Raw genomic sequence first — 25,920 nt, 5'->3', positions numbered from 1 at the left:
TATGTTAAAACAAGGTGGTTTGTATAAAATGGGAGCTGTACTAGTGAAGCTAAAAGAAACATTGAAATTCACAAATGTATCTCTGTCACTAAAAATAAAAAATAATTATCCATTTTATTTATATAGCACCTTTCCTGTGCTCAAGGCGCTTCAGAGTCTTAGAAAAAAATGTACAGTCAGAAGGTACATTTAAATAATGAAGTGAAAGATATCCATTATACAGTAAATGTAGTACAGGATGAAGTTAAGTGCTTTCATCTTTGTTTCTTGCATTTTTTATAACACTAAAATATTAATGGTAATGAAACAAAGGGTTGCCAAGGGCAGAAGTAGCACTTGGTTTGCACAGGAGAGTAGAGGGGCCAGAGAGAAAGAGAAACAAAGGAAGATAAACTCACCCCAGTTTTAGTGCCAGTGTGTAGGCAAGGTGAATAGGTAGATGCCATCTACAGGGTGATTGGTGTCTTAGATGTAGATATTCCAAGGACATCAGAAGAAAAAAGAGATCTTGCATGACTGGCATGAAGCCAATGAAGCTATTCCTGGCTAAAAGCTCAGATCAGACCGTGCTATCCACACCATGGGAAACTGGTAAAATAGCCACGGCTGGCAGACCTCGAGAGTAGTGGAATGTTCAGGGACATTGTTCCCCCATCTAGTATTTGTAGCACTTTGAAATAATTGGGATAAATCAAAATGGCAGTTTTTTCCTAAATTCCAAACCAACATAATGCAATTGCAGAAAATGTCACCTTTAATTTCTAATATAATGTGTAAGTTAACCTTGTATTGAAATGGTACGAGTAGATTGTTTCCTTCATCTGTCACCTCTTAATAAATGTTTATTTCAGTCTAAATCAAATGATAAAGATATTATTGTATCATTATCTAGTACATACAATTAAATAACCTATCTTTAATGTACTTCTATACTGAACACCATCCCACATATACAGGTCCATAGTACAAATGTTTACAGATTCTCTGAAAAGCTGGCATACTGGCAGCTTAAGCGATTACTTGGGGTCCCTCAGTGGCTAGGAGGCAGGAACTGCTTAGAGACTGGTTGTTCAGGAGTTTGTTTGTTGGTATTTTGTAATTCTACAGGCAAACAACCCACCTGCACAGCTCCCAGGATAGACCAAGAGTTTACTCTACTTCATCTTGTTCAATGCTTAATTATCTTTGACATTTAAACAGATATAATATTTATAAATACTTTGGCTTGTTGGAGTTGTGAAAAACTGAAGGTTTGTCTATTACGTGCTCATTTATATTGCCAGAATAACATAATTTTGTTCTAAAGTATTCACACTGTGTCCTGCTACTTATTTGTAAAAGGTAAAATTTCAACTCATGCCAAAATTGCATATATTTTCATTCTGTTTCAGTTATGATAATGTGCCATTGAGGCCATATCTTGTAGCATTATGTGTGGATTTTGTCCAGCATCCTAGAAAAAAGGTAAAGTAGCATTAGGCTGTGTAAAGAGAAGAGCCTTAGTCTTGAGCAGGGTAACCTAATCCATGACCCTAAAATTCCGAAAGGCATCAGTAAAGTTTATCCAGTAGATATTTTTCAGTTAAATCATTATTTGAAATGTACAGCATATTGTAGAAGACTGGGGGAAATTAATATGACATTTCTTAAAAACAGAGGAAGCCGTTCACACAAACTGCTGGGAATTTCTGAGTAAATCTTCAGGTAAAAAAAATTCAGGTTCAGATCCTATTGAGTTTTAAAATTGTGTTCATTATATAGTAGGTTAAGCTGACTAATTGAATGAATCTTCTAGATTGAATGATCACATCTTGTTTGAAAAATTGCAACCACGTTAGACTCGCTTTTCATAAGTAAGTAGCTGTTGTTGTGCAGCTCTATACAGTGATGGAGTGATGAGCTTGGACTTCATGCTGAGTGATATATGCTGTTTTATCGTGTTATCTCAATCAGCAGGCTGCTCTCTGACCAGGTCTGTTGTTTACTTTCACTCCTTTACTTCAACCCAGTTTACTAACAGCAGAGGACTTCAAAGTATCATCTTCTCATACTTGTAAAGAACTGCAGTTATACAAGGAATGAACAGTCTATATATCTCTGCAATACTACTAGCAGTCACAGACCCTGATTTTAAGCTTTCACCCAAAAGAAAATATTTACACCAAAATAACAGAAAATATTAAACAATACAAATAATTATATAAACTGGGTGGGTTCATGCAGTCCCACTTGCAATAGCAAGGTGCAGATGACACCTTCCCAGATGGTCCAGTGCCTTAGTTACAAGTTATCCTAATTCGAAGCATGAAATGAAAAAAATTTCTTGCCGGAGAGAGAGAGAGCGAGAGCTCTTTGCAGAAGTGTCCAGTAGCTGAGACAGAGCTCCATGAAAGTGCCTATTTCAATTTTTTGAATTAGGACAGAGAAATGAAGGTGCCTTGCAAATGTCAGTTTTTTTCAGGCAACAACAAAGCTAAGATCCTTGCAAAAGTATCAGAATAGCAGCTACTGAGAGAAAATGCTTATTTTGAAAATTAGGTAATAAAAGGCAGCCGCTCACCTCCTCCCTGCTTGCTCAAAATAAGTACACAAACAAAACATCAGGCTTACTTGTTTTAATCTCAGTTACTGGAGTGTGCCAACATTTTAAAGATTCTCAACACACAGAAAATGTTACATATTTATTATCACTAAGCACAAGGTTATTTTCCCATTGGAAACAAAAGCTGCATAGTCTTAACTATGCCCAGCTTTTGTCTTTCAGCTTTCCCAGAATACACTGCACTCCTGTTAAGCTTGACTAAACACAGGCTAATGCCTATCATCTGACATCTATCAGCTGAATAGATATACGTATATTTGTACATCTGCAAAGTCAAACTATGTATTTTTTACTGAAAGGAATGAATGAAATCAATGTTACCTCATCGTGGTGTGCCCATTATTCTGAGTTTGAGGCTGTTCTCTGGCAGGTAAAATGCCAGAAGTGATTCTAAATAATTTTGTCTGAAGCACAGTAATTGTCACATTTCCCTCTTTAGGTATAGCAATGAGCCCAGTGTAAAAGAATTTACTGCTTTTTCCTTAGATATCATTGCAAAAATGTGATGTTGTTCCAGACCACCAGAAGACCATATGTTTTTCCCTTCTCCAATACCTTTGCTTTCACTTCCCCATAGTTCCACTAACCCCAGCATCCCAATCAAGATGTTTTTTGCTTTCCTTCTTGGTTACTCAGTTCCCAGAAAAGAAATTAAAGTAATCCTAGAGAGCTTATACGCATCTTGCTGGGTGTTAAGTCAGTCATTAACACTAGAATCCCTGAAGCCTACAAAAAAAGTCATAATTCCAGGCCACCTTAAATTCCCTCGTACCTCTTCATCAGCGCCTTTGTTTTTCAAATGTGCCAATCAGCACTGGCAGTAAGCAGCCTGCTATCCCATCCCCCACAGATGCAGCTGAAGTTCTCCCACGTCAAGTCTGGGTGTGAGGTGTCTGGAATTCTATAGGGCAAATAATATATCATTATTTGGAGTACATACATTTCATGTGTGTTCCGTGTCTACAACGATGTGGGTAAATGTAGGATGACAGGAAATGCGAGGCAAGAAATGTGGAAAACATAACTAAAACAGAAACTTTTTTCATATTATAGTAATAATTGACAAAATGCTGACGTGAAGATAATATGTGAAGACTGAAGTCCAAATATCAAATAAACACTTTCACAAAAGATATAACCAAACAAGTGTGCTTTTATTCAAGAATATAACGAAAGAAAAGGAAATCATTCAATTACAATTAATTGAAATAGCTAATTGCTGTATACGCTTCCAGACACCTCACACCCAGATAAACAGACTTGAGCTGTGTCGGTGTGGGATGGGATAGCAGGCTGCTTTTGCTGATTGGAACATTTGCAAAACAAAGACACTGATGAAGAGGTGCAAAGGAATTTAAGGTGGCCTGGTGTTACGTTTTTCGTAGGCTCCAGAGATTCTAGTATTAATTAAATTCGTCTCAAACTTACCCACCACATTAATGCAGCATTGCTTACAAGTGTGTCCTGTAGGCTAGTTTATTGTGAGGTTGTTGGGCGGATCATTTATTTACATACTCAATTCATTTCTTATACTTAATATGTAACATCTGTGACCATTCTTACCTGCAAATTTAGTTAAAGACTGACTTAACAGCCAGAAAGATTAATAACTAGGAGTTTCCCAAAAGTTCACAATCCAATTAGAAAGTGCCTATTGCAAAACAGACCAGTTGCTCTTTATGAGTAGATAGTTTTTTCCTTCTTACCCCAGTTTTGATCATTCATTGAAAAACAAATTACCTTGAATTTTTTTCTCCTCCATCATCATCATCTTCATCTTCCAATGCAAATTCATATAACAGCAGGCCATCTGTTATACCATCTCTTCTTGCTTCATTCTTCAAATGAATTTTGATTCATAGGAGTATGTCACAAATTAAAATTTTTCATCTACGTAACATTAAAATTTTAAAAACTAATTTTGATTTGCATTTACTGGAAAGTGTAGTAAGGCAGAAATTTGCAATAGTATTTAAATTTTAGACAGCAACTACACTACATATAGACATTCATCTTAATTATTGAAGTGTATATTGTAGATCTTGTAAAAATGTGCTTAAATTAAACTAACAGTAATGAAGCTGTTTTCATATACATTACATCAACATAATGTACAATTTATATATATATATTTTATTTTTTTAATTACTGACATTTGAAGCTTGAGAGGTGTCACAGTAACTATTTAATAGTATGATTCCATTTGCTGGTTTTAGAATTCCAGTATTGCACAGAGAACTAACCTTTTATGTAGGTCAAATATCTCAGGTTCATAATTGACCTAAAAATGGCTCACAAATTGGGCAGAATATATCTCATTTGTCTAAAATGACATAAACCCACCCAGGAGATGCTATTTTTGGTGCACTTCACCCGGTCTCACGTCGCAGGCCTGGATAATTGTTTTCACCTTCCAATCATTTAGGGGAAAAATGACTTGTAGAGACTCTGCAGCAACACATTTAATAGATTTAGCATCTCTTGCTGTCGGGAGATATGACAAAGAATCGTTAAGCATCATCATAGAGCCTTTTACATTAGCATGATGATTAGTCATTGAGTAGAGAATAAAAAATGGCAAAAACATTTCATTTGAAAACATCAAATAACACTGAGTTTTGAAGCATAATGAAAACAGATAATGTTGCAGAAATATCAGCTTTCTTTTTTTATATTTGTTTTCTCTCTCTCTCACATCAGGCTATTGCTAATAAAAAATAACTGTAGATAAAAGCTAGCATGTGTGATGCTTTTGGAGAATCATGCTTTAAATGTATAGATTTGTAATTTTCTATATATAGTAAAATTATTTAATACACACATTTTAATTGTAAGATGTGAATATGTTTAGTTGTTTAAATTTGTTTTTAAAATAGATAAATGAATAATTGCTTTATATTTTTACCTGATCTTTAACAGAGTTTAAATTAAGCACCAGTGCCAAGTTTTCCCTGACTTGCTATATATGCATAATTATTTAAACAACCCATACCACTAGAGAATTTTTTTTTCATACCAACATCTGTACTGCGTATACGGTGCCTCTTACACCTCAAGCGTGTGTATCATTAGAATTACTGCTGTGACGTCAGCCATGTATGTAAGCATTATACAGAGAAGAGATAAACAATTTGTTTTAGTTTTTGCTGTGATGCACTTATATAATGGGTGAATAAAACTAAAACAGATTTACCCTCACAATGAAGACAGATCTCATGTTTTTTTTTTTTAATCAGTTTCTCCATCGGATAATCTTAATTCACAGAACATATAGTAGGCAGTCCCTTATATTTTAAAGTTTTGGAACACTCATCCACACGTTCAGTATTATTTAGCAGCTTCTGCCAATACTGGGCAAAGGTAAACCTGAAAGAAATGCTATTTAGTTAGTGGTGGAGTGGGTAGTGCTGCCACCTTACAGATCTCGAGAACTGAGTTTGAATCCTGTGCTCAGTCATTCATCAAAGACATGCAGAGAGGTTGATTGGTGATTCCACATTGGCCTGCGTCTGATTGGTGTGGATGTTAGTGGCCCCCATGTACTGGTCACCTGTCTAAGGCTGTTGCCTGCCTTGCACACATCACTGATCAGATTGACTTTGACCTCCCATGATCCTGCATTCGATTAAGTTGGTTTGAGCAAGTTACATATTGTAAGACAGGGGGTTTTCAAATTCAAACCTGGGACCCTGTTCTAGCTCGAGATGTTCATCCCAACCAATATTGCATTCAGTCATTGTTACCTTTAATTAATCTTCTTGTTTAATTGCCACACCCTTTTTCCCTTTCCTTCTTTTGCATTTAGGAAAGTGCAGTAGTATGCAGTTTACATTTATAAGAAATTTGTAAAAAAATATTTGACTTGAAGAGTGGATTGACACATTCGTCTTCACTGGTTGAATACACAATGTGCAGCTGCATTTTGGATGATCTGCAGTGGCTTGATGGCACATGCAAGTCTGCTAAAATTGAATTGCAGTAATCCAGATGTGACAAGACCAAAGTCTGGACCAGTGGTTGTTCTGCATTCAGAAATGGATTGATTTTGCAAATGTTATACAGAGTGAATTTGCGTGAATGAAACAGAGTTGAAATGTGGTCAGAGAAAAATATCTAACCATTGCTAGTCGACTGTAGTCAGTAGAGTGGTTCATTTTGAAGCCAGGTTGCTTGGGATCAAGCAATCTGTTCTGTACGAGAAAAAAGAGATTTGATTAAACACAGCACATTCAGCTGTTTTTAGAAAGAAAGGAAAAGAGAGAGACAGGCTAGTAATTGCTAACTTGGGGTGGATTGTTGTTTTTTTGAGGAGTGGGGAAATCAGAGAGTGTTTGAACATGGTAGTAAAGGTACCAGACTTGAGAGAGGTGTTATATGATATTAATAATTGCAGAAATGAGTAAGGGAAAGACGGCCTAAAGAGTATTTTAGGGGATGGGGTCAAATGGACAAGTAGTGAGGTGGTCAGAGAGGAGGTCGAAAACATCAATGGCAGAGAATGAGGAGAATGTTGGGTGATGTCAGGTGATAGAGAGACTGGTAGTGATGATGAGAACTGACTACTGATTGCAGTCACCGTTTCCTAAAAAAACATAGCAAAGTCATAGTCAAGGAGGTTGGAGAAGTAGTTGGTGGATTTTTAAATAGGGAGCTGGAATTGGGCAACAGAGAGCACGAGTCAGTAGTGCTGTTAATCCTATTCTGATTATTCTAGAAGCACCTGGAAATTCTCCAGCAGGAGAGGAACATGGAAACTAGGAAAGGGGAGCTCAGGTCAGCACTGCTAATCTAGTTAACACTGAGACCTGCACCAGAGTTAAAATTAGGTCACATTAGAGTGAAACTGCAAAGTAGGTTACCTAAAAGCTACCCATTCATAACAATGATAACTCCAAAAGGCTGTGCCCCTCTATACATTTTTTTTAATAACACTGTTATTTATTATTTCAGAGGCTGAACATCGTTCTGTGAAAAAGGGAGGAATTGAAGTTCATGAAATGGAAGGTATGCATTTCTGAAAGTTGCTGTTAGAAATACAATCAGATCCATAAGTATTTGGTCAGTGACACTTAATTTTAGCTCTGTACACAACCACAATGCATTTGAAACAAAGCAATCAAGATGTGATTGGAGTATACAGTGGTGTGAAAAACTATTTGCCCCCTTCCTGATTTCTTATTCTTTTGCATGTTTGTCACACAAAATGTTTCTGATCATCAAACACATTTAACCATTAGTCAAATATAACACAAGTAAACACAAAATGCAGTTTTTAAATGATGGTTTTAGGTTCAGGGGGCAATTACTTTTTCACACAGGCCATGTAGGTTTGGGTTTTTTTTCTCCATAAATAATAAAAACCATCATTTAAAAACTGCATTTTGTGTTTACTTGTTTTATATTTGACTAATAGTTAAATGTGTTTGATGATCAGAAACATTTTGTGTGACAAACATGCAAAAGAATAAGAAATCAGGAAGGGGGCAAATAGTTTTTCACACCACTGTATACTTTCAGCTTTATTTCAAGGAGTATACCAAAAATATTGTGTGAGCTTTTTAGAAAAGACAGACATGTTTATACATGGTTCTCCTATTTTCAGAGCCTCCAAAGTATTTGGACAAACATAATCATAAATACAATGACCATTTTCAATATTTGGTTGAAAATCCTTTACAGTCAGTGAGTGCAGGAAGTCTGGAACCCATGGCCGTCTCCAAGTGTTGGGTTACCACTCTAGTGATACTTTGCCAGTCCTTTACTGCAGCTCTCTTCAGTTGCTACTTGTTTGTCGGACTTTCTGCCATCAGTTTTGTCTTCAGCAAGTGAAATGCATTTCCAGTTGGGTTGAGGTCAGTAGATTGACTTGATAATTGAAGAATAGTCCATTTTTTGTCTTGAAAAGGACATTCTCTTTTTTCACAGTATGTTTTGGCTCATTGTTCCTCTGTTCTGTGAAGTGTCATCCTATCAGTTTTGCAGCATTTAGCTGAATCTGAACAGATAGTAGAGTCCTGTACACTTTAGAAATCATCCTGCTACTTCTGCCAGCAGTCATCCTTTCCATAAACTGTAATAACTGACTTCCATTTGCAGCCATGCATGATCACGCTATATAACTGCCTCCACCGTGTTTCACAAGTCATGTGGTATTCATTGGATCATGAGCCATTTCTTCTCTTCCCATACACTTCTCTTTCTAACGTTCTGGTATATATTGATCTAAGTTTCCTTTGTCCGAAGAAAATTGTTCCAGAACTGGACAGGCTTTTAAAAATGTTTTCTGGCAAAGTCTAATCTGTCCTTCATATGCTTGAGGATTACCAATTGTTTGCACCGTGTGGTAAATCCCCTGTCTTTACTTTCATGAATTCTACTCTTGATTGTAGACTTTAGCAATGATAGGCCTATATATTCTGTAAGTGCCTTGAGTATGGAAAAGGCACTATATAAATAAAATGTATTATTATTACCTCCCAGAGAGTGCTCTTGGTTTGGCTAAATGATGTGAAGGGGTTCACTTTCACCAAGGACAGAATTCTGCAATCATCTAGTACACTTGTCTTCTGTGGTTTTCCAGACCTTCTGGTGTTGCTGAGCTCGCCAGTATGTTCCTTCTTTTTACGAATGTACCAAATTGTTGATTTGACTACTCTTCGTGTTTCTGCTGTCTCTCTAAAGAGTTTTTGTTTTCTTAAGCTAAAGATGGACTGTTTGGACCTCATATTGAGAATTCACCGTTACAGCTTCCAAATGCAAATTCAACACTTGGAGTCAATTCTCGACATTTTACGTGCTTAATAGTTAATGAAATAATGAGGGAAGTGCTCCACCCTGGTTATGGAACAGTTTGTCAGTCAAATGTCGATATACTTTAGAGTCCCTGGAAATGGTGTGGGGGTATCAGGCTATATCAGATAAACGGTCGTTATACCAAAATAGCTCATGCGATATTTTTGGTAAAATGCTTCAATTCAAGCTAAAAGCCTACACTTCAATTACATAATGATTGCTTTTTTTCAAATCCATTATGTTGGCATATAGATCCAAAATTATGAAAATCGTGCCACTGTCCCAATACTTATGGACCTGACTGTATACATTATAAGTGAATGTTGCTGAGTTGTCTACTTTATGTGCTCTTCCCTCCCTGTCTATTTTGATTTTAGTCCTTGCTGTCCAGGGCTGCATGTTGATGTGTTATAACCCCAGCAGATTGGGTTTGAGTTTGATTGGGCCTAGTCATGTGTGAGTGGAGGTTTCCCTTAGGTGCTCCAGTTTTCTTCTTACATCCTAAGATTGGTTTTAACTTGTTAATTACTTACTTTAATCCGACCTTCTGTTATTTGGGTGTGTGTGTAAATGTGCCAAAAAATGCTCTGTCCAGAGTTGGTTCCTGGCTTGCGTCTTATTTTGCTGGGATAGGCCTCAGCCCACGTGACCCCAAACTGGATAAAGCAAACTCTTGCATTATTACAGACAATGAATACAGCATGAACATAAATACAACACCATACCTGAAAAGTATCAGAAGGCATACAGTATATAAGAATAGAGCTGTTCATGCAAGCAGCTGTTAAGTGTCCTTACAGTCCAAGAAAAAACTGTAAATTGAGTTCTTCCTGCTGTTTTAACTTACATATTACTTACATGTTAAATGATATGTTTGGTATTTTTCAAGTCAAAGTTATTTCTTCACAATCATAGCATATATAATATGGTACTGTAAAGTTGTGTTTTTTTTTTATGGAGTAACTCAAAGTGTTGCCTAACTCTGAGTTTTAATGGCTACGGGTTTTTGTTCTAACCAAGTTCTTAAAAATAAAATGATTTGTTTTGGTTTATGGACTGTTATTTAATGTTCTACTTGAATTTAGTGGCTTTGAGAATGTTTTACTATGATTTGTTTCTACTAGCAACACTTATTATTCAGCTTATGTCAGAAATTCTTTCCAGAAACCTTCAATCCTTCATGTTTTTTCTTTCAGTTTGTTCAAAAGTATTTTTTAAAGACAAGTGTTTAATGATTACCAAACATACAGAAGATAATCACACCATTTTAGCTTATTATTTGTTGTTGTTTGTGACTTAGAGTTAATTTCCTTCAGGTAAATTCATATAAATAATAAAGAACTTGAAAAGCAAAATAAATTATGAAGAAAAATAAGAAAGTTCAGCAGAATAAAATTTGTGATAAGCATCTTTTCAAAAACTAAAAGTGCCCTTACGATAAATCCTGAGGCAGCAGACAGAGAGCTGGAGTCACTCACCCCGATTAAATGACGACTTCACCTAGCAGTGACATTGGCACTGAATTAAGAACTGGGTCAGGATGAAAACCTGCAGCTACAGCCGCCCTCTGAGATTAGATGTGGAATATCCAGTGTAGGTCTTTAAAATAATAATTCATCATGTTTTCATATTGCGATATGCACTATTGTGCTATAACTTTGTTTTATTATAAATCACTTTTAAAGCTTTCTTTAATCCTCTGTCATTCATTTGACCCTCAGTTTCACTAATGCCGGATGGCACCGTGCAAGGTAAGCAAAAACGAGTGGCAAAAGTGTTGTTTGTCTCTTTCGTCTCTCTAGAATTTATAAAAGAAGAATAAAAGTCCAAGTATGAAACTTGCGTTTTCTTGAAATTGAATAGCAACTGCATTATGGCTGGTGTGCATTTTTATTTATACAAGGCTTTAATTTTACAAATCTTTTCTTAATTTTCTGTACATTACATGATTTTGTTTTCCCAGAATTCAGTTGAAATGTAATCAGTTTTCTGTTGTTGATATTTTAAAATTCAAGAAGTGTTGAAGTATCGTATACAGTAGCACGACTTCCAGTGTGAGGGTATCGTGTCAAACTGCTTAGGCTTCCCTCTCTTGATGCGCTTTTTTAAACATTATTTTTAAAAAGCCTTTAAATTGTAAGTGTAATGCTGCTCTCATTTACAGTTAATAATGTGATATAAGCCTGGTTTTTTAAATTTTAGGTTAGGTTTGAAAATTGAGTATTTGGAGCCAAAACATAAATTGTTCAAACTTAGCTATAAAAGGCCGTTCATAGGGTGGATTTCTCCTGTAAGTCCTCTGTTGTAATTTAATGGCCCGGTGTTTGCAGCAGAGTCTGTGAAACATTTGTGAAATCAGACAAAGAGTGACAAGTTGAAGGAGGCTCCAATTCTACTTTTCCCTCACCTCCTGTAGGGTCTCTGTTTCTGTATCTCAGCTGCCAGCATTGGGGGTTTCCTCCCTTGTGTTTTAAGAGTTATTCTGATGTCCAACTGGGAACATACATTTATTGTGTTAACTGTGCAATTCCTTGAAAAATACTTCTTTATTAATACAAGCATTAATTACACTTGACTTCCCCACTGCTTGCTTTATGCATGTGACTGCCACGTCCTGTAATGCACTATGTTTAAATATTATATTGTTATATTAATAGCATCCCCATATTACTCATTCGTTTTAGTTCTGCCCTCTAAGCCATGTCATTTTTTTTCACATTTTGTTAAGCATAACATATAAAGCATTAAAAGTCTATCACTCTAGAAATATTTATTATTTTTACATTGTGGAAAAAAAACTGAAAGTCTAGTGATACAAATCAAACTGCATGTTACTAATTCCTTATTTTCATTCTTATCTTTCATAATGAAGTCAGTTGGACAGTATACTGTATGTTCTTATAAGTTTGAATTTGTGAAGATGAATGTCATGTGAGCTACAGACGCCAGCGGCTTTAATAGTACGCCATCCATTCGAGATCGAGTTCTAACACTGCATCATTTCAATCTGACTTTTTTCGGTTTTCATTTCAAATCAAAAAATTCTTTTCTCATTTTTCTCTAGAAAGCGAAACATTTCTTCAAGCTAAAGTAAAACCCCAGCCCAGTCCACAGGAAACCTCTCTGGAGAAGACCAAACAGAATGTGGTAAAGCAAGCAAACCCAGGAGTCTCCCCAGCCATTATTACCACATTGCTTCTGATACCACTGGTGGTCCTGATAGGAATTGCAGTGTTCATGCGATGGCGGAAAGGGAGGATATATGGAGGTACCTGAGATATTATTACATTTTTTTATAGATGTATATTTGAAACTTTTACTGGTTCCATTTGTTTGTATAGTATTAATGGCTGCATTTCTTTCTCATATTATGTACGTGTCACTGAGCTATTCGTGGTTGATGTGTTCAGCTGTAAAAGCACAACATTCTCCTTCATTAAAACTGTCATGAAGACGTTATGTGTTTAGCTTCTTTCTTAAATAATTGATGCCATACAGCAGATTTCATTTAAAAGCATTTCTTTCTGATACTTTGAAATGATATGAAATACAGTTTGGCAGCTACTAACATCATTTCATCATTGCAGCTGTTTGTCATACATTTCTACAAATTTATCCCATAATACAAAATGCTTCTCTTTATTGATTTTATACAGTTCACCATAATACATTGTTAGTTACTTTACGCTTACAGTAGCCTGTATGGACTTACTAATTTAAAATCTTTGCATCGTGTTTTTCAAAAGAGTTTTTTTTCTTGCCTTATGTTCTGTTTAAAACACCCATGTATTTTTCTAATGACTTCTTTAAACTTACAGGGTTATTTTTTAAAGCTAAGAGCAGCATAAACATATTTTGGTAATGTTGGCTTTTGCATAATAATAAATCATAAGTCCAAAAAAAGAACACAAGCGACTGTCAGGCTGAGGTATGGCAGGATTATCTTGGAGATGTGCTGGAGTTGGGGTCTGGGGTTGTGGCATTAGCTGTTAGTTCTCCTCTGACGTTTAATGCACTGTCTTCTCAATGCAAATCATTTTAGATCACTTTGGTTGTAATTGTAGTTGTTTAGTTTCTTCAGATTAATTAGAATATTAATTCATTAAGAAAATAAAAACCATAAAATAGGAGAAAGTTAATATGGTTTTTGTTTTACCATCTGAAGGAAGCTCTTTGTCAAGTAGTTTTCTCTGTCTTTATTTTTAGCTCGAGTTTAACTTTCCCCTGCTTTCATTTTGCCTTTTGTAGATCTGGCGCAGCTACTCTCTGACTTATATTGTAAATGGCCTCTTTGAACTCCAAACCATTCCAGAAAAATATAAAAATACAAGTTGGTTTGTTTAAAGATTAAAATGGCATGTGACCACATAATTGAGACACTTCATTATGAACAGTAGTTACACATTTCTGAACAGCTTGATAACCTCAGCTTTTGCTACTTAAATAATAAAATAATTGCCTCCTTCAGGACGTATCCCATCTGCTGCTATCATTAGCACGTTTGCAGTGAGGGAGGGAGGGATGACAACACTACTGATACTGAGAAGACTGCTAACGCAAAGTGGAGACATGAATGAGTACACAAGGTGTCACAAGGGATCGGAATCAGTCATGTTCTCAACTTGTGTAAATACTGTTGGCTTATGCATTATCAAGTACTTATGTGAGCTGAACAGGTTCTTGGGACAATTTTAGAAAACAATATTCCAACAATAGTCCTTTTTCATTTTGTGTCCAGAGCCAATTCCATCAGAACTGACAGAAATCAGCCCTTGGACATGGCACCGGTCTATGGCAGACCCAGAAAACGTTTATTTAATTTTCACTGCAGTTTATTTTTGCGTAGTGCTGTTTGCTGAATGCAGGTACCGAAAACTGTGACAAGTTCATTGGCAGATACAAATGCAAATTTTACAAATTAGTAATCACATAATGAATACACATAAAGATGCAGATTTGTTTAAACACACAGGAAGACAAAGCTGTTCCAAACTTTTTAACACTAGAATTACCAGAGCCTACGAAAAAACTCGTAATTCCGTCCCACCTTAAACTGCTTCTTAAATCCCTTCACACCTCTCCGCCAGCGCCCTTTGTCTTCTAAATGTGCTGATAAAGAGCAGCCGGCTATTCCATCCCCCCACCAATTTAGAGCGTGCACGAACTTCTCTCAGCTCATGCCTTGATTGAGTATCTGGGGGTGAAGTGGAGTTTTAGAGTGAAATAATAGATCGTTGTTTGGAACACACGCATTTCATGTCTGTTCCGTTTCTACAGTAATCTGTGTCAACACATTGTTAAAACAAAAACTTTTTTTATATTCTAGTAGTAGATGACAAAATGTAGGCATAAACTATATAATGTATGAAGCCTGAAGTCCAAATAGCAAAGAAACATTTTCACAAGAATAACACAATTGCACTTTTATTCAAACATATAACTGCAGAAACAAAAAGCCACCTTAACATGCGACATTGACACCAGTTTACTGTAACTGACTCCGTGGTTCAATAGATTCAGCCCCCACTTGCGAATCAAGGGGTGACGGGTTCGATCCTGCGCCCCTCCGTTTTGAGAAGTAAACTGCTCTTAGTCTTACTGTTTTAGAATAAAAGCATACATTTGATTTCAGTCTGTAACAGCCGGTGCAATTTATGATCTTTGTAAAGGTAACCTTTTTTTTTTATTCACTTTTCACTCTCTCAGTCGCGTTCAGAATCAATCCATACAACCCCATCTGACACGGCTGTTTTCACTAAAGGCGCTATAGCTCTGCAGTGTACCACGATGCATACTAACGCTAACCTCCCCCCCCGGTTCTGACACACAAACGCTGGCGAAGCTGCCTTCTTCGTGTCACCGTCACTTGCTTTTCTTTTTATTCAGTTTTATTGAGTGTTCCTGCCAGTCCCGCATGTTGCTGTATGCTTTTTCTTTGTACTCCAGGACAGGCAGAGGAAAGAATGGTAAAGACCAGTAACCGGTAGCTATATGCAATCATCAGACACTCCCCATCTGCCCGTGTCGTTCAAACACAGGAACATATATTGGTGTAAAAGTATAACAAAAGTGCACTTTTATTCAAGTGCACTTTTTCCATCGCCTTTTCCTGTAAGAAGCAGTGTACACACTTCTCTCTATGCTGTGGTTTCTATTACACACCTGAAAGAAAGAGACAATACATGTGAAAATATCCAGCATACAGCAACATGCGGGGACTGGCAGGAACACTCAATAAAACTGAATAAAAAGAAAATCAAGTGACGGTGAGATACGAAGAAGGCAGCTTCGCCAACGTCTGTGTGTCAGAACCGGGTGGGGGGGCGTTAGTATGCATCGTGGTACAGCACAGAGCTATAAGCGTCTGTATTCTGTTTCTTTTGTACTCCAGGGCACGCAGAGGAGAGAATAGTAAAGAGCAGTAAGTTCGGCGCTATATGCAATCATCAGACACTCCCCATCTGCCCGTTGTTTTGTTATACTTTTCAATACTTTTATACTGCTCAAGCGGGCATGCTCAAAAATACACGTGTAATGCCACGAAAAGTGCACGCAGACACTTCATTTCGCAAACAAAACAAGTGCACTTTTATTCAAAACTACCTGTATAACCGAAGAAAAAAAAGCAAGTTACAGTAGGCGATTGATACGACATCTTGCATGGTGCAATGCTAAGAAGTGCAGATTTTCATTCCGTGCTATATAAAATCATCACATTCAAATATTAACAGTTCCCACACACCCAAGGACCGTCCTTCCTACATTTACGACACATGTACTTGTTGCCGTGTACACACCTCTCTGTGCTATGGTTTCTATTACACTGAATGAGCACCTGACACTGTACTTTCTTCCCTGGGGAAGGTCCGCATCAGAGAATTTCCAGTTCCTGCATAAATTCACACCGATCTGGCGCTGTTCATTTTCAAATAATATTGCATTAGTGCGATTATATTTTCACATATATTGTCTCTTTCTTTCAGGTGTGTAATAGAAACCACAGCATAGAGAGAAGTGTGTACATTGCTTCTTACAGGAAAAGGCGATGGAAAAAGTGCACTTGAATAAAAGTGCACTTTTGTTATACTTTTACACCAATATATGTTCCTGTGTTTGAGCGACACGGGCAGATGGGGAGTGTCTGATGATTGCATATAGCGCCGAAGTTACTGGTCTTTACCATTCTTTCCTCTGCATGTCCTGGAGTACAAAAGAAAAAGCATACAGCAACATGCGGGGACTGGCAGGAACACTCAATAAAACTGAATAAAAAGAAAAGCAAGTGACGGTGAGACACGAAGAAGGCAGCTTCGCCAGCGTTTGTGTGTCAGAACCGGGGGGGTGGGGGGCGTTAGTATGCATCGTGGTACACTGCAGAGCTATAGCGCGTCTTTAGTGAAAACAGCCGTGTCAGATGGGGTTGTATGGATTGATTCTGAACGCGACTGAGAGAGTGAAAAGTGAATAATAAAAAAAAAGCTAACCTTTACAAAGATCATAAATTGCACCGGCTGTTACAGACTGAAATCAAATGTATGCTTTTATTCTAAAACAGTAAGACTAAGAACAGTTTACTTCTCAAAGCGGAGGGGCGCAGGATCGAACCCGTCACCCCTTGATTCGCAAGCGGGGGCTGAATCTATTGAACCACGGAGTCAGTTACAATAAACTGGTGTCAATGTCGCATGTTAAGGCGGCTTTTTGTTTCTGCAGTTATATGTTTGAATAAAAGTGCAATTGTGTTATTCTTGTGAAAATGTTTCTTTGCTATTTGGACTTCAGGCTTCATACATTATATAGTTTATGCCTACATTTTGTCATCTACTACTAGAATATAAAAAAAGTTTCTGTTTTAACAATGTGTTGACACAGATTACTGTAGAAACGGAACAGACATGAAATGCGTGTGTTCCAAACAACGATCTATTATTTCACTCTAAAACTCCACTTCACTCCCAGATACTCAATCAAGGCATGAGCTGAGAGAAGTTCGTGCACGTTCTAAATTGGTGGGGGATGGAATAGCCGGCTGCTCCTAGCTTCTCTTTATCAGCACATTTAGAGAACAAAGGACGCTGGCGGAGAGGTGTGAAGGGATTTAAGAAGCAGTTTAAGGTGGGACGGAATTACGAGTTTTTTCGTAGGCTCTGGTAATTCTAGTGTTAACATAAATGGAGTCAAACAATCCATTAACTTAATTGTTCAGCTATGGTAAGTTGATAATGGAGGACAGAAAAACAAAAACTGTAGTCAGTTGCTTCCCAGGAGAAAGTAAACCTCTGATGGGAGCCGACGGTCAGAAATAATAGACAAAGTCTGACAGAGCAGTAGTCCTAGAGACCCGCCAAATGTCTGCCCACCCCTCCTGGGTATATTACAGTAAAATGTGTAATGGACCATCTAATACTGTATAAAGACAGAATCTTTAAATGTAATGATTTCAAGGCTGTTGGTGAGTCAGGTGTCTTTCCATGGGCCCGGACATAGAACAGTGGCACCAAGTGACAAGCAGAACACAGAGAAGAAAGATAGAAGAGAAGAGGGCTAGTACTTGCTCATAATTGCTGTATGACTTTTTTTTTTATATAATAGAGGTGCACAGTTAATCAGCAGCTCTAGTCAGGGTATACTAGACTAAAATAGCAAGTCTTCAGCAGGGATTTAAAAGCTGGGACTCAAGGAACATCTCTTACATAAGCAGGAAGCTCATTCCACAGCTTCAGGTCCCTATAAATAAATGCTCTACATCCCACAGTTATTTTGTTAATCCTTGGAATCTTAAGTAGGCGGATATCTTGAACTCTCAATGTGTGTGCCCTGGTTTGTAAGTAATGACAAGTTCAGCTACAGTCATATGGAAAAGTTTGGGAACCCCTCTTAATTCTTTGGATTTTTATTTATCATTGGCTGAGCTTTCAAAGTAGAAACTTCCTTTTAATATATGACATGCCTTATGGAAACAGTAGTATCTCAGCAGTGACATTAAGTTCATTGGATTAACAGAAAATATGCATCATAACAAATCTAGACCGGTGCATCAATTTGGGCACCCAACAGAGATACTGTATGACATCAATACTAAGTTGAGCCTCCTTTTGCAAATATAACAGCCTCTAGACGCCTCCTATAGCTTTTGATGAGTGTCTGGATTCTGGATGGAAGTATTTGTGGCCATTCTTCCATACAAAATCTCTCCAGTTCAGTTAAATTTGATGGCTGCTGAGCATGGACAGCCTGCTTCAAATCATCCCATAGATTGTTGATGATATTCAAGTCAGGGGACTGTGACGGCAATTCCATGCATGAATGCCTTTGTAGATTTCGAACTGTGTTCTGGGTCATTGTCTTGTTGGAATATCCAACCACTGCGTAACTTCAACTTTGTGGCCGAAGCTTGAGCATTATCTTCAAGAATATGTTGATATTGGGTTGAATTCATCTGACCCTCAACTTTAACAATGGCCCCAGTCCCTGAACTAGCCACACAGCCCCACAGCATGATGGAACCTCCACCAAATTTGACAGTAGGTAGCAGGTGTTTTTCTTGGAATGCGGTGTTGTTCTTCCGCCATGCAAAGCGCATTTTGTTATGACCAAATAACTCAATTTTTGTCTCATCAGACCAAAGCACGTTGTTCCAAAATGAATCTGGCTTATCTAAATGAGCATTTGCATACAATAAGCGACTCTGTTTGTGGCGTGAGTGCAGAAAGGGCTTCTTCTTTCTCATCACCCTGCCATACAGATGTTCTTTGTGCAAATTGTGCTGAATTGTAAAACAATGAAGAGATGCAGCATCTGCAGCAAGATGTTCTTGCAGGTCTTTGGAGGTAATCTGTGGGTTGTCTGTGACCATTCTCACAATCCTGTGCACATTTCTCCTTTTTTATTGTTACTTCATTTCCAGGAACACATTAATGTATTTATGTCTTTTAGTTTTGCTTTTGTGTAATGCTTTTATTTGTTTGTATTTTATTTTCACATCCCCGTCTTTTTGGCTCGCATTACCTTGGTAGTGTTATATGTAATGTCATCTCTTTTACCATACCAGGCGTCACCCATTGTGCTGTGTCCATACTAAAGACTTGTCTTGAGCAATATGAATAGAAAGGAGTTGGATTCAACTGTCTTTTGAGAACCACCTAAAAACATTTAGGACTAGGAAGAGCAAAATTCAATGTCCTGATCACTGCCATAGCTTGTTCCATGATTCTGCCCATTTGTACAAGAAGGTGTGACAGTGTGCGACTATCCAGCCTAAGCTGAAATAAACCATGCTGGGGATTGTTTGCAGTTTGCTAACCTTAACCCTAATAGTTTCTTCATTAGCTTTATAACAGGCGCCCATCTTTTCTTTTTCCTCTTCCTTAGATACATCTGAAAATAAGCTGGACAGCAGTTCTTCTGGAATCTTAGGAAAATTAAGAGGTATGTAGAAGGCTGAGTTTAAAAAAGGCAAAGAAGACACTTTGTAGAAACTTAAGGGAGAAGAGAAAACAAGTGAGAGCTTTCTGGCATTTCTAACCAAAGCTGTTTAGAATGGCACTTTAGTATATCTTCCAGGCCTTCTTATTCATGTTAAAGTAAAATAAATTCTGTTTTCAACCCAATACCAATATTTTCCAACAAAACAATCCACTTCATCCAATATGTAAAATGTATGCTCTTCTTTATTGTGATTCTGTAGCACCATTAAATATAATTGTACTAATCACATGCAAAACCACACCTAATATAAAAGGCCCTATTGATACACGTCTGTTAATGAAAATTTTGAATGTCCGCTGCCCAATGTGTCCATGCTTGGAGTCTGTAACTGAATACACCTTATCGAGGAGTCCTGCGCAGCTTTCTGGGGAATGTCTGCCCACTCCTTGATGCGTATATTAAATCAGTCTGGCTCGGTACACGGTAGTATCTTTTATGGAGGGTACGCTTACAAACCATCATATAAAGTAAAGCTTTTACAAGTGGCAGCACACAGTAAAGCAGTGATGCTAATGACATGTTTTATGCTACTTGCACCCATTTCAAACAGGAGCAGAGAATAAGCTGTCGGCACATGCCATGTTACACCCCTGTGTCAAAGCCAGAGACCCCACCAAAAAAGAGAATCTGTATCAGTACGCCTTCTTAGAGGAGCACAAGCCTGGAAATGATCAGTCAGCTTGATGGCACTCACACAGAAGCCGACGTACTACTGCATCACGCCAAGGGGCTCTTGTTACAGCTACCTGGTGTCTTACTGAGGACCTTCACCTAGTGTGTGTGTGTGTTTGTGGGTGTGTGTGTGTGTGTGTGTGTGTGCTTTGTTTTGTTTTATTTTATGATAGGGCAGGTTAAACTCATGTAAGTCATACTTACATATCTGTGTGTGTCCTGTAACAAACACTACACTTACTTATATTGTACATGTTCATGCAGAAAGTGTAGCTCTGTGGGCTTTACAAGATGCAAAAAGAAAGGATTACAAAAAAGGTTTAAAAAAAGTAAATGTATGCAGTAGATAAACAACACACACAAATACGTAATAAAAAATTCAAGAGTCCCTAAGCATAGCTTCAAGTCCCTAATAGTTACAGTGGGAAAACCTCAAGTCCGATACTAAGGTCCAGACGGCCTAGGAAGAGAAGGAAACCAAACCTCAAGCAGGCAGGAGGATGCCAGCAAAAATAACTTCATTATTGGTTAGATGCTGTGGATCTGCTTGATGGTTGGAGTTTCCTCATTCCTTCTAACATTGAAGGTGGCAGTAGTGCAAGATGCCATCACAGAAAACCAACAAAAGTAGAGGTTGGTGACTGGTGCAAAACTTTTCAGCATGTGACATTTTAGTAACTCTTCTAAACTATTACAACAGGTGCTAAAAAGGAAGCCAAATTTAAGGACATTTGCTTTTTAGAAGTCCTTTAAAATGGTGAATTCTGTACACTCACCGCAGTCTGGGTGTGTCACTGAGCAGCTCTTCAGAACACGTTTGGCGCAGCATTACTGTCACCCAAGACAGACTTGTTTTGTGCAGAAGACTCTTTTGGTAATTTGACATCATCTGACTTGATTCACACAACTACAGGGTCACCTTCCTTCTTTTTGAGACTCTGGTTAAGGTGGATGTGGCTCAGTCTTGAGGTCATTTTGGTCTCCTATTTATCATTCCTGCATTTATGGTTTCTCATGTCCCTGACTTGGCCAGTAATAAGAGATCTTTTGCTTTTGTCTTTATTAGGACATGCCTCTGTGTTTCGTGTATAACTCTCACCTGACTCTGAGCGAGTCTCGGCCCTCTAGTAGTGTAGTCTGCTTTGTCGAGTTCATACTAAACTAGAGGTTGTCAGTGCTTTGTCCGTTCCTTGGATGACGGGTTGCATAGACCACAATGATAATTGAACTCAACTTGTTTAAATGGTGTTATCAGTTTAGTCTATCCCCGCAACTTTCCTTCCTTCTTCTCCCTTCCTTTATCCACTTGCTTCTGTAAAAGCATTATGGGTTCTCACAGTGTGTCACTGCTATTTGTTGTTATCATGACATTATATAATCGTTTAAAGATGGTGTCCACACCCCACAATGCAATGCCAAGTGACGTATCGTTTATTTTCAGTAGCGCAGAAGGCTTGGTTTGAAGCATCGTCCATATCCAGAGCAGGAGAGCAACAGAAATGTACATTAAGCTTAAAAATTTGCCATTTTTAGATATTTGTTTTTATCAAATCATGGATGCTATGGTACAGCCGTGGTTGTTGTCTTGGCTCAAGTTTATTTTTTGATTATTTAAATATAATTTTTCATTTTCTTTTTCTGTTTTTTGTCACGTAATACTATGAGTTTTGCTAATTTTTCAATTTTGTATTATGTTAAATGTCTATGAAGTAGTTGACTTTGTTATTGGCCCTGCCTCCTGTACGTGGAGCCCAAGGAGGCAGTGCCACATGATGATGCAGTTGGTGGACAAACCAAAATGTCTAAACAGAGAAACGGCAACACTCTCTGGACTTACAGCATTGTATCTTGGTTTTGATTCCTGTTTCCATTCAGTTTTTGCTCTCTTTTTCATCTTTTCTAATTTTGTAAATTACTTTGTCTTTGCCTGTCCTTGGACCAGAGGTCTACTGTTTCAAGCTCCACCTTTCTGGACATTATCGTCATTTTGCTCTTTTACAAGCTGTGGCCCCATTTTTGGGCCTGAGAAGGCCATAAGCCTGCTAGTTAAGTTTGGGGTGAGGCCTGCTAAGAGAGGCCGCTCTGGCCTTTAGTGTGGATTTCTTTGAGGCCTGCTCCCCTTTTGTGCTTTATGGTGCAGGAATAACTTGAACCTACTTGAAGGTCCTGTTAGATAAGAAAATTACAGATTTATTACACACATTTGTGTGTGACGTGAATATTACTTTGTGTTTTACACCCTTAGGTTTTAAAGGGAAAATGAATTGAATTAAAAAAATGCTTTGAATATATAAATGGGAAGATGTGGACTGAAATACGAAACTAGAACTATTCAGTCGCTCCATTTATAAACTGAAAGAGCTGTTGGGCTATTCTGCCATTATTTCAATTATGATGTTCTTAACTGATAAAACCCGTTAAACCATCAGCTGCATCTTTAGTTTGTCCTTCAGTCAGGTCAAAAGCAGCTACGTGGTGGCGTGTGCTTCAGTTCCCAGTAGTCAGCCACAGTAGGACCAGTAACTAAGCCTGCACTGTACTGGATTGAAGAGGCACACAAGGGCTTCATGACATCTGGTGTAGTCTCGGGCCCTGATTTAACCTCTCCCACCATAACATACCATCTATGGGTGAGGAGCAAAAGCTTTAGATTCGAGTTTTCAATGGATCTCGACATTTTAGGGTCCCCTGCTACCGATAACATCAATATCTTGATGATGGGTTTGTGTCACAGTTTCTTGAGGACGGTCTAGAGCTAAAAGGGCTGGATGGAAAAACGCCAAACCCAATGCTCTATGCTGTGCTACACGCTGATTAGTTTTTGAAGCAAATCATGTAAGAGAAAGAGGTACTCTGGAGGAACCCTCAAATACCGCAGTTATTAATTACGAATACGTCTCATCAATTGCTATTGTAATGACGTCTTTAATAATCAAAAAGATCAGAATCGGAGCGGCAAATAATTACAGAAATGTTAGAGAATATTTTGGGTAACTCGGTTCCTGGGGTGTAAAGCCAACTGACCCAAACGTCGAACGACAAACGTTTGAGAAACGAGAGGAGGATATTCAGTCCATCAAGCCTGCTTGTCTAGCTGATAGCTAAGCTGTCCCAATAATGAGTGTTTTGTAAGTTGTGTGTAAATTAAACTGTTCATTCTCTTCATTTTATCACTGTTGCTTTAAAAAAATGGTTTAAAGTGTTAATTACTTTTTTTTTTTCTCCATAGGAAAGAGCAGTGGAGGTCTCAATCTTGGGAATTTCTTTGCAAGTCACAAAGGCTACAGCAGGAAAGGATTTGACAGGCTGAGCACCGAGGGAAGTGACCAAGAGAAGGACGACGAGGAAGCCACCGACTCCGAGACAGAGGAGTATTCTGCTCCCCCGGCGCCAGTCTCGTCGTCCTCTTGAGCCGTGCGGACTGCTGACTTTCTGAATGCCAATGAAGACTTCTGAAATCCGTATCGCTCATGTGTATTTAATAGTAACTGTAATTGTCTATATTGGCTGCCAATAATTTATTTGTGCAAAGTTCCATGAGGGAGATAAGACTGCCATTTTAAGTTTAATCATTAAAACTGGGCCAGATTAAAATGCTGGTCGTGCAAGGAGCACACTGATTTCTTTTGGGGCTTTCTTTTTTCTTTTTTTTTTTTTTTTTGAATTGCTTCTTCCAGATTTTCTCAGCCAAACATTTTGGGTACCTTGGTTTTGGATTTTTATCTGTACATTTTGTGCCTTTTAAGTATTCCGCCTTCTGCAGTACTGAAGTCGAAACGTGCCACATAAAAGACAGATCCTAAGATGCAAAGTCTGCTGTATTTTTGTTCCTGTCCAACCCCATTCATTGAAATGAAATAAGAGAATTATTCTATATCTAAAAATGTATTGACTATTTTTCCTAATTGATGTACTGCTAAAGTGTCTGATATTTATTGTGAAATACTGAGGTTACTCTGTCAGAACACTATTTTCAGTAATAATGTAATTTGTGTAATAAAGTGTCTGCAAAGCATACTTGGCTGTCGTCTTCCTGTTTTAAATCCACTTCATGGGCAGCAGGGTGGTGTTCTGGGTAATGCTGCCGCCTCGTTGGCACAGAGTAGCATTGCGAATGATTTTACTTCTCTGTACGTTTTTCAGCAATGACTCGAAGTATTACTTGAATCTTATTTTTCATTTTGATGATGAAGTGATCTTCCATGCACACTCAACATCTTCTGCCATGTTGTGAGCACATGCCACTGCTGGTTGGTTAACTGCAGTCAGATCTCCCTCTCGGCACTGTCGCTGTAACGATGGACTTTGGAGTTGGTGCTCTGTCATTCGACGATGTCCGCGTTCCCATTTTTCAGGCTGGTTTAACAGGCCCCACTTTTGCACTTTGATTTGCGACTTCATAATCTATTTAGGGCCTTTCATGTCATCCAGCCAAGATCGGAATCAGCAGACGTTTATCCACAGTTCTCCATTTGTTAATATCTGCGGTTATCTGCAGCCTAGCATTCCACATTCCAAGACGACTTGCCTCGGCTGACTGCACCAGAGGCACAACCGGTGTCAGAAACCTCTTCCTCTTCCTGAATTTCAGGCATATCTTGGCGGTTCCTCTCCGTATAGCATTTGCCGAGGATCCATGACTTGTTTTTTCCTTTCAGCCCAGGTTGATGCTGAATGTCTGACATCTGGTGGTGCAAATCCAGCAAGAAGGTATAGTTTAGGTAAGGTAAAGTTACCGCATTCATTTTTGCAATTAATGTGGCTATTTTAACAAGTTGAAAATATTTTTGCATCCAGGACAGGCAACTAGGCGATCACTTTGTGCTGGTGTTCGTTGACTTTATTTATACAGACATAGCGACATGTAGGCAGGGGAAGATGGTGGGGGGTGTTACGGCAGTCCTGCTGCAATGGTAGAGAAAAGTTGCGAAGATAAAAATTGCGCTTTTTTTTTTTCCATTTCACATTTCTGTAAGAAGATTGAATCAACGTCATACTACCTAAGTGTAAAAGAAGTTATTTTTGAGTAGCACTAAAACCAAATAAGTTTCTAGTATGTTTGTGTGTAACTCGCTAGCCTACCAGGTGTCTGGCAGTGCTGACTGTCCTAATATAACGACAAAATGATACAAAGCAGAAATGTAACGATTATCCGTACCCATTAGTCCAGTTTGCAATATCTTTGCTAATCTGTGCCAAGAACACAACATAACCATGCAAGTAGTGTGCAGTGTCAGTTTTTAAGGAAGATGGCAGCTACAGAGATCTTTTTTAGCGCAGCACTAGCATCGGTGGAGTGTTTCCAGCTGTTTTTTCTGTAATGGTACGCTTTTTTTAACCCAAAAATTTCCGAAGGCACACCACGA

At 38.1% G+C, this 25,920-nt stretch overlaps 1 protein-coding gene across 8 annotated transcripts in view; it reads left to right on the top strand.

Moving 5' to 3' along the window:
- The window catches only part of pam (peptidylglycine alpha-amidating monooxygenase), a 402,733-nt gene extending 378,162 nt beyond the window's left edge, over window positions 1–24,571 (top strand). For 3 of the 8 annotated variants that reach the window (XM_039758906.1, XM_039758911.1, XM_039758907.1), the window contains 5 exons: window positions 7,553–7,606; window positions 11,116–11,145; window positions 12,459–12,662; window positions 19,766–19,822; window positions 23,784–24,571. In XM_039758906.1, the coding sequence (XP_039614840.1) occupies window positions 7,553–7,606; window positions 11,116–11,145; window positions 12,459–12,662; window positions 19,766–19,822; window positions 23,784–23,965 (527 nt within the window). In that variant the 3' untranslated portion in view covers window positions 23,966–24,571. The remainder of the gene's footprint in view (window positions 1–7,552; window positions 7,607–11,115; window positions 11,146–12,458; window positions 12,663–19,765; window positions 19,823–23,783) is intronic. The other 5 variants (XM_039758908.1, XM_039758912.1, XM_039758910.1 and 2 more) reach the window with 3 other exon arrangements.
- Window positions 24,572–25,920: the final 1,349 nt, after the last annotated feature.

Source organism: Polypterus senegalus, chromosome 7 (genome assembly GCF_016835505.1).
Source record: "Polypterus senegalus isolate Bchr_013 chromosome 7, ASM1683550v1, whole genome shotgun sequence".
Taxonomy (NCBI): domain Eukaryota; kingdom Metazoa; phylum Chordata; class Cladistia; order Polypteriformes; family Polypteridae; genus Polypterus; species Polypterus senegalus.
The sequence above is the reverse complement of the archived record's forward strand: the minus strand, read 5'-3'. Positions and strand labels throughout refer to the sequence as shown.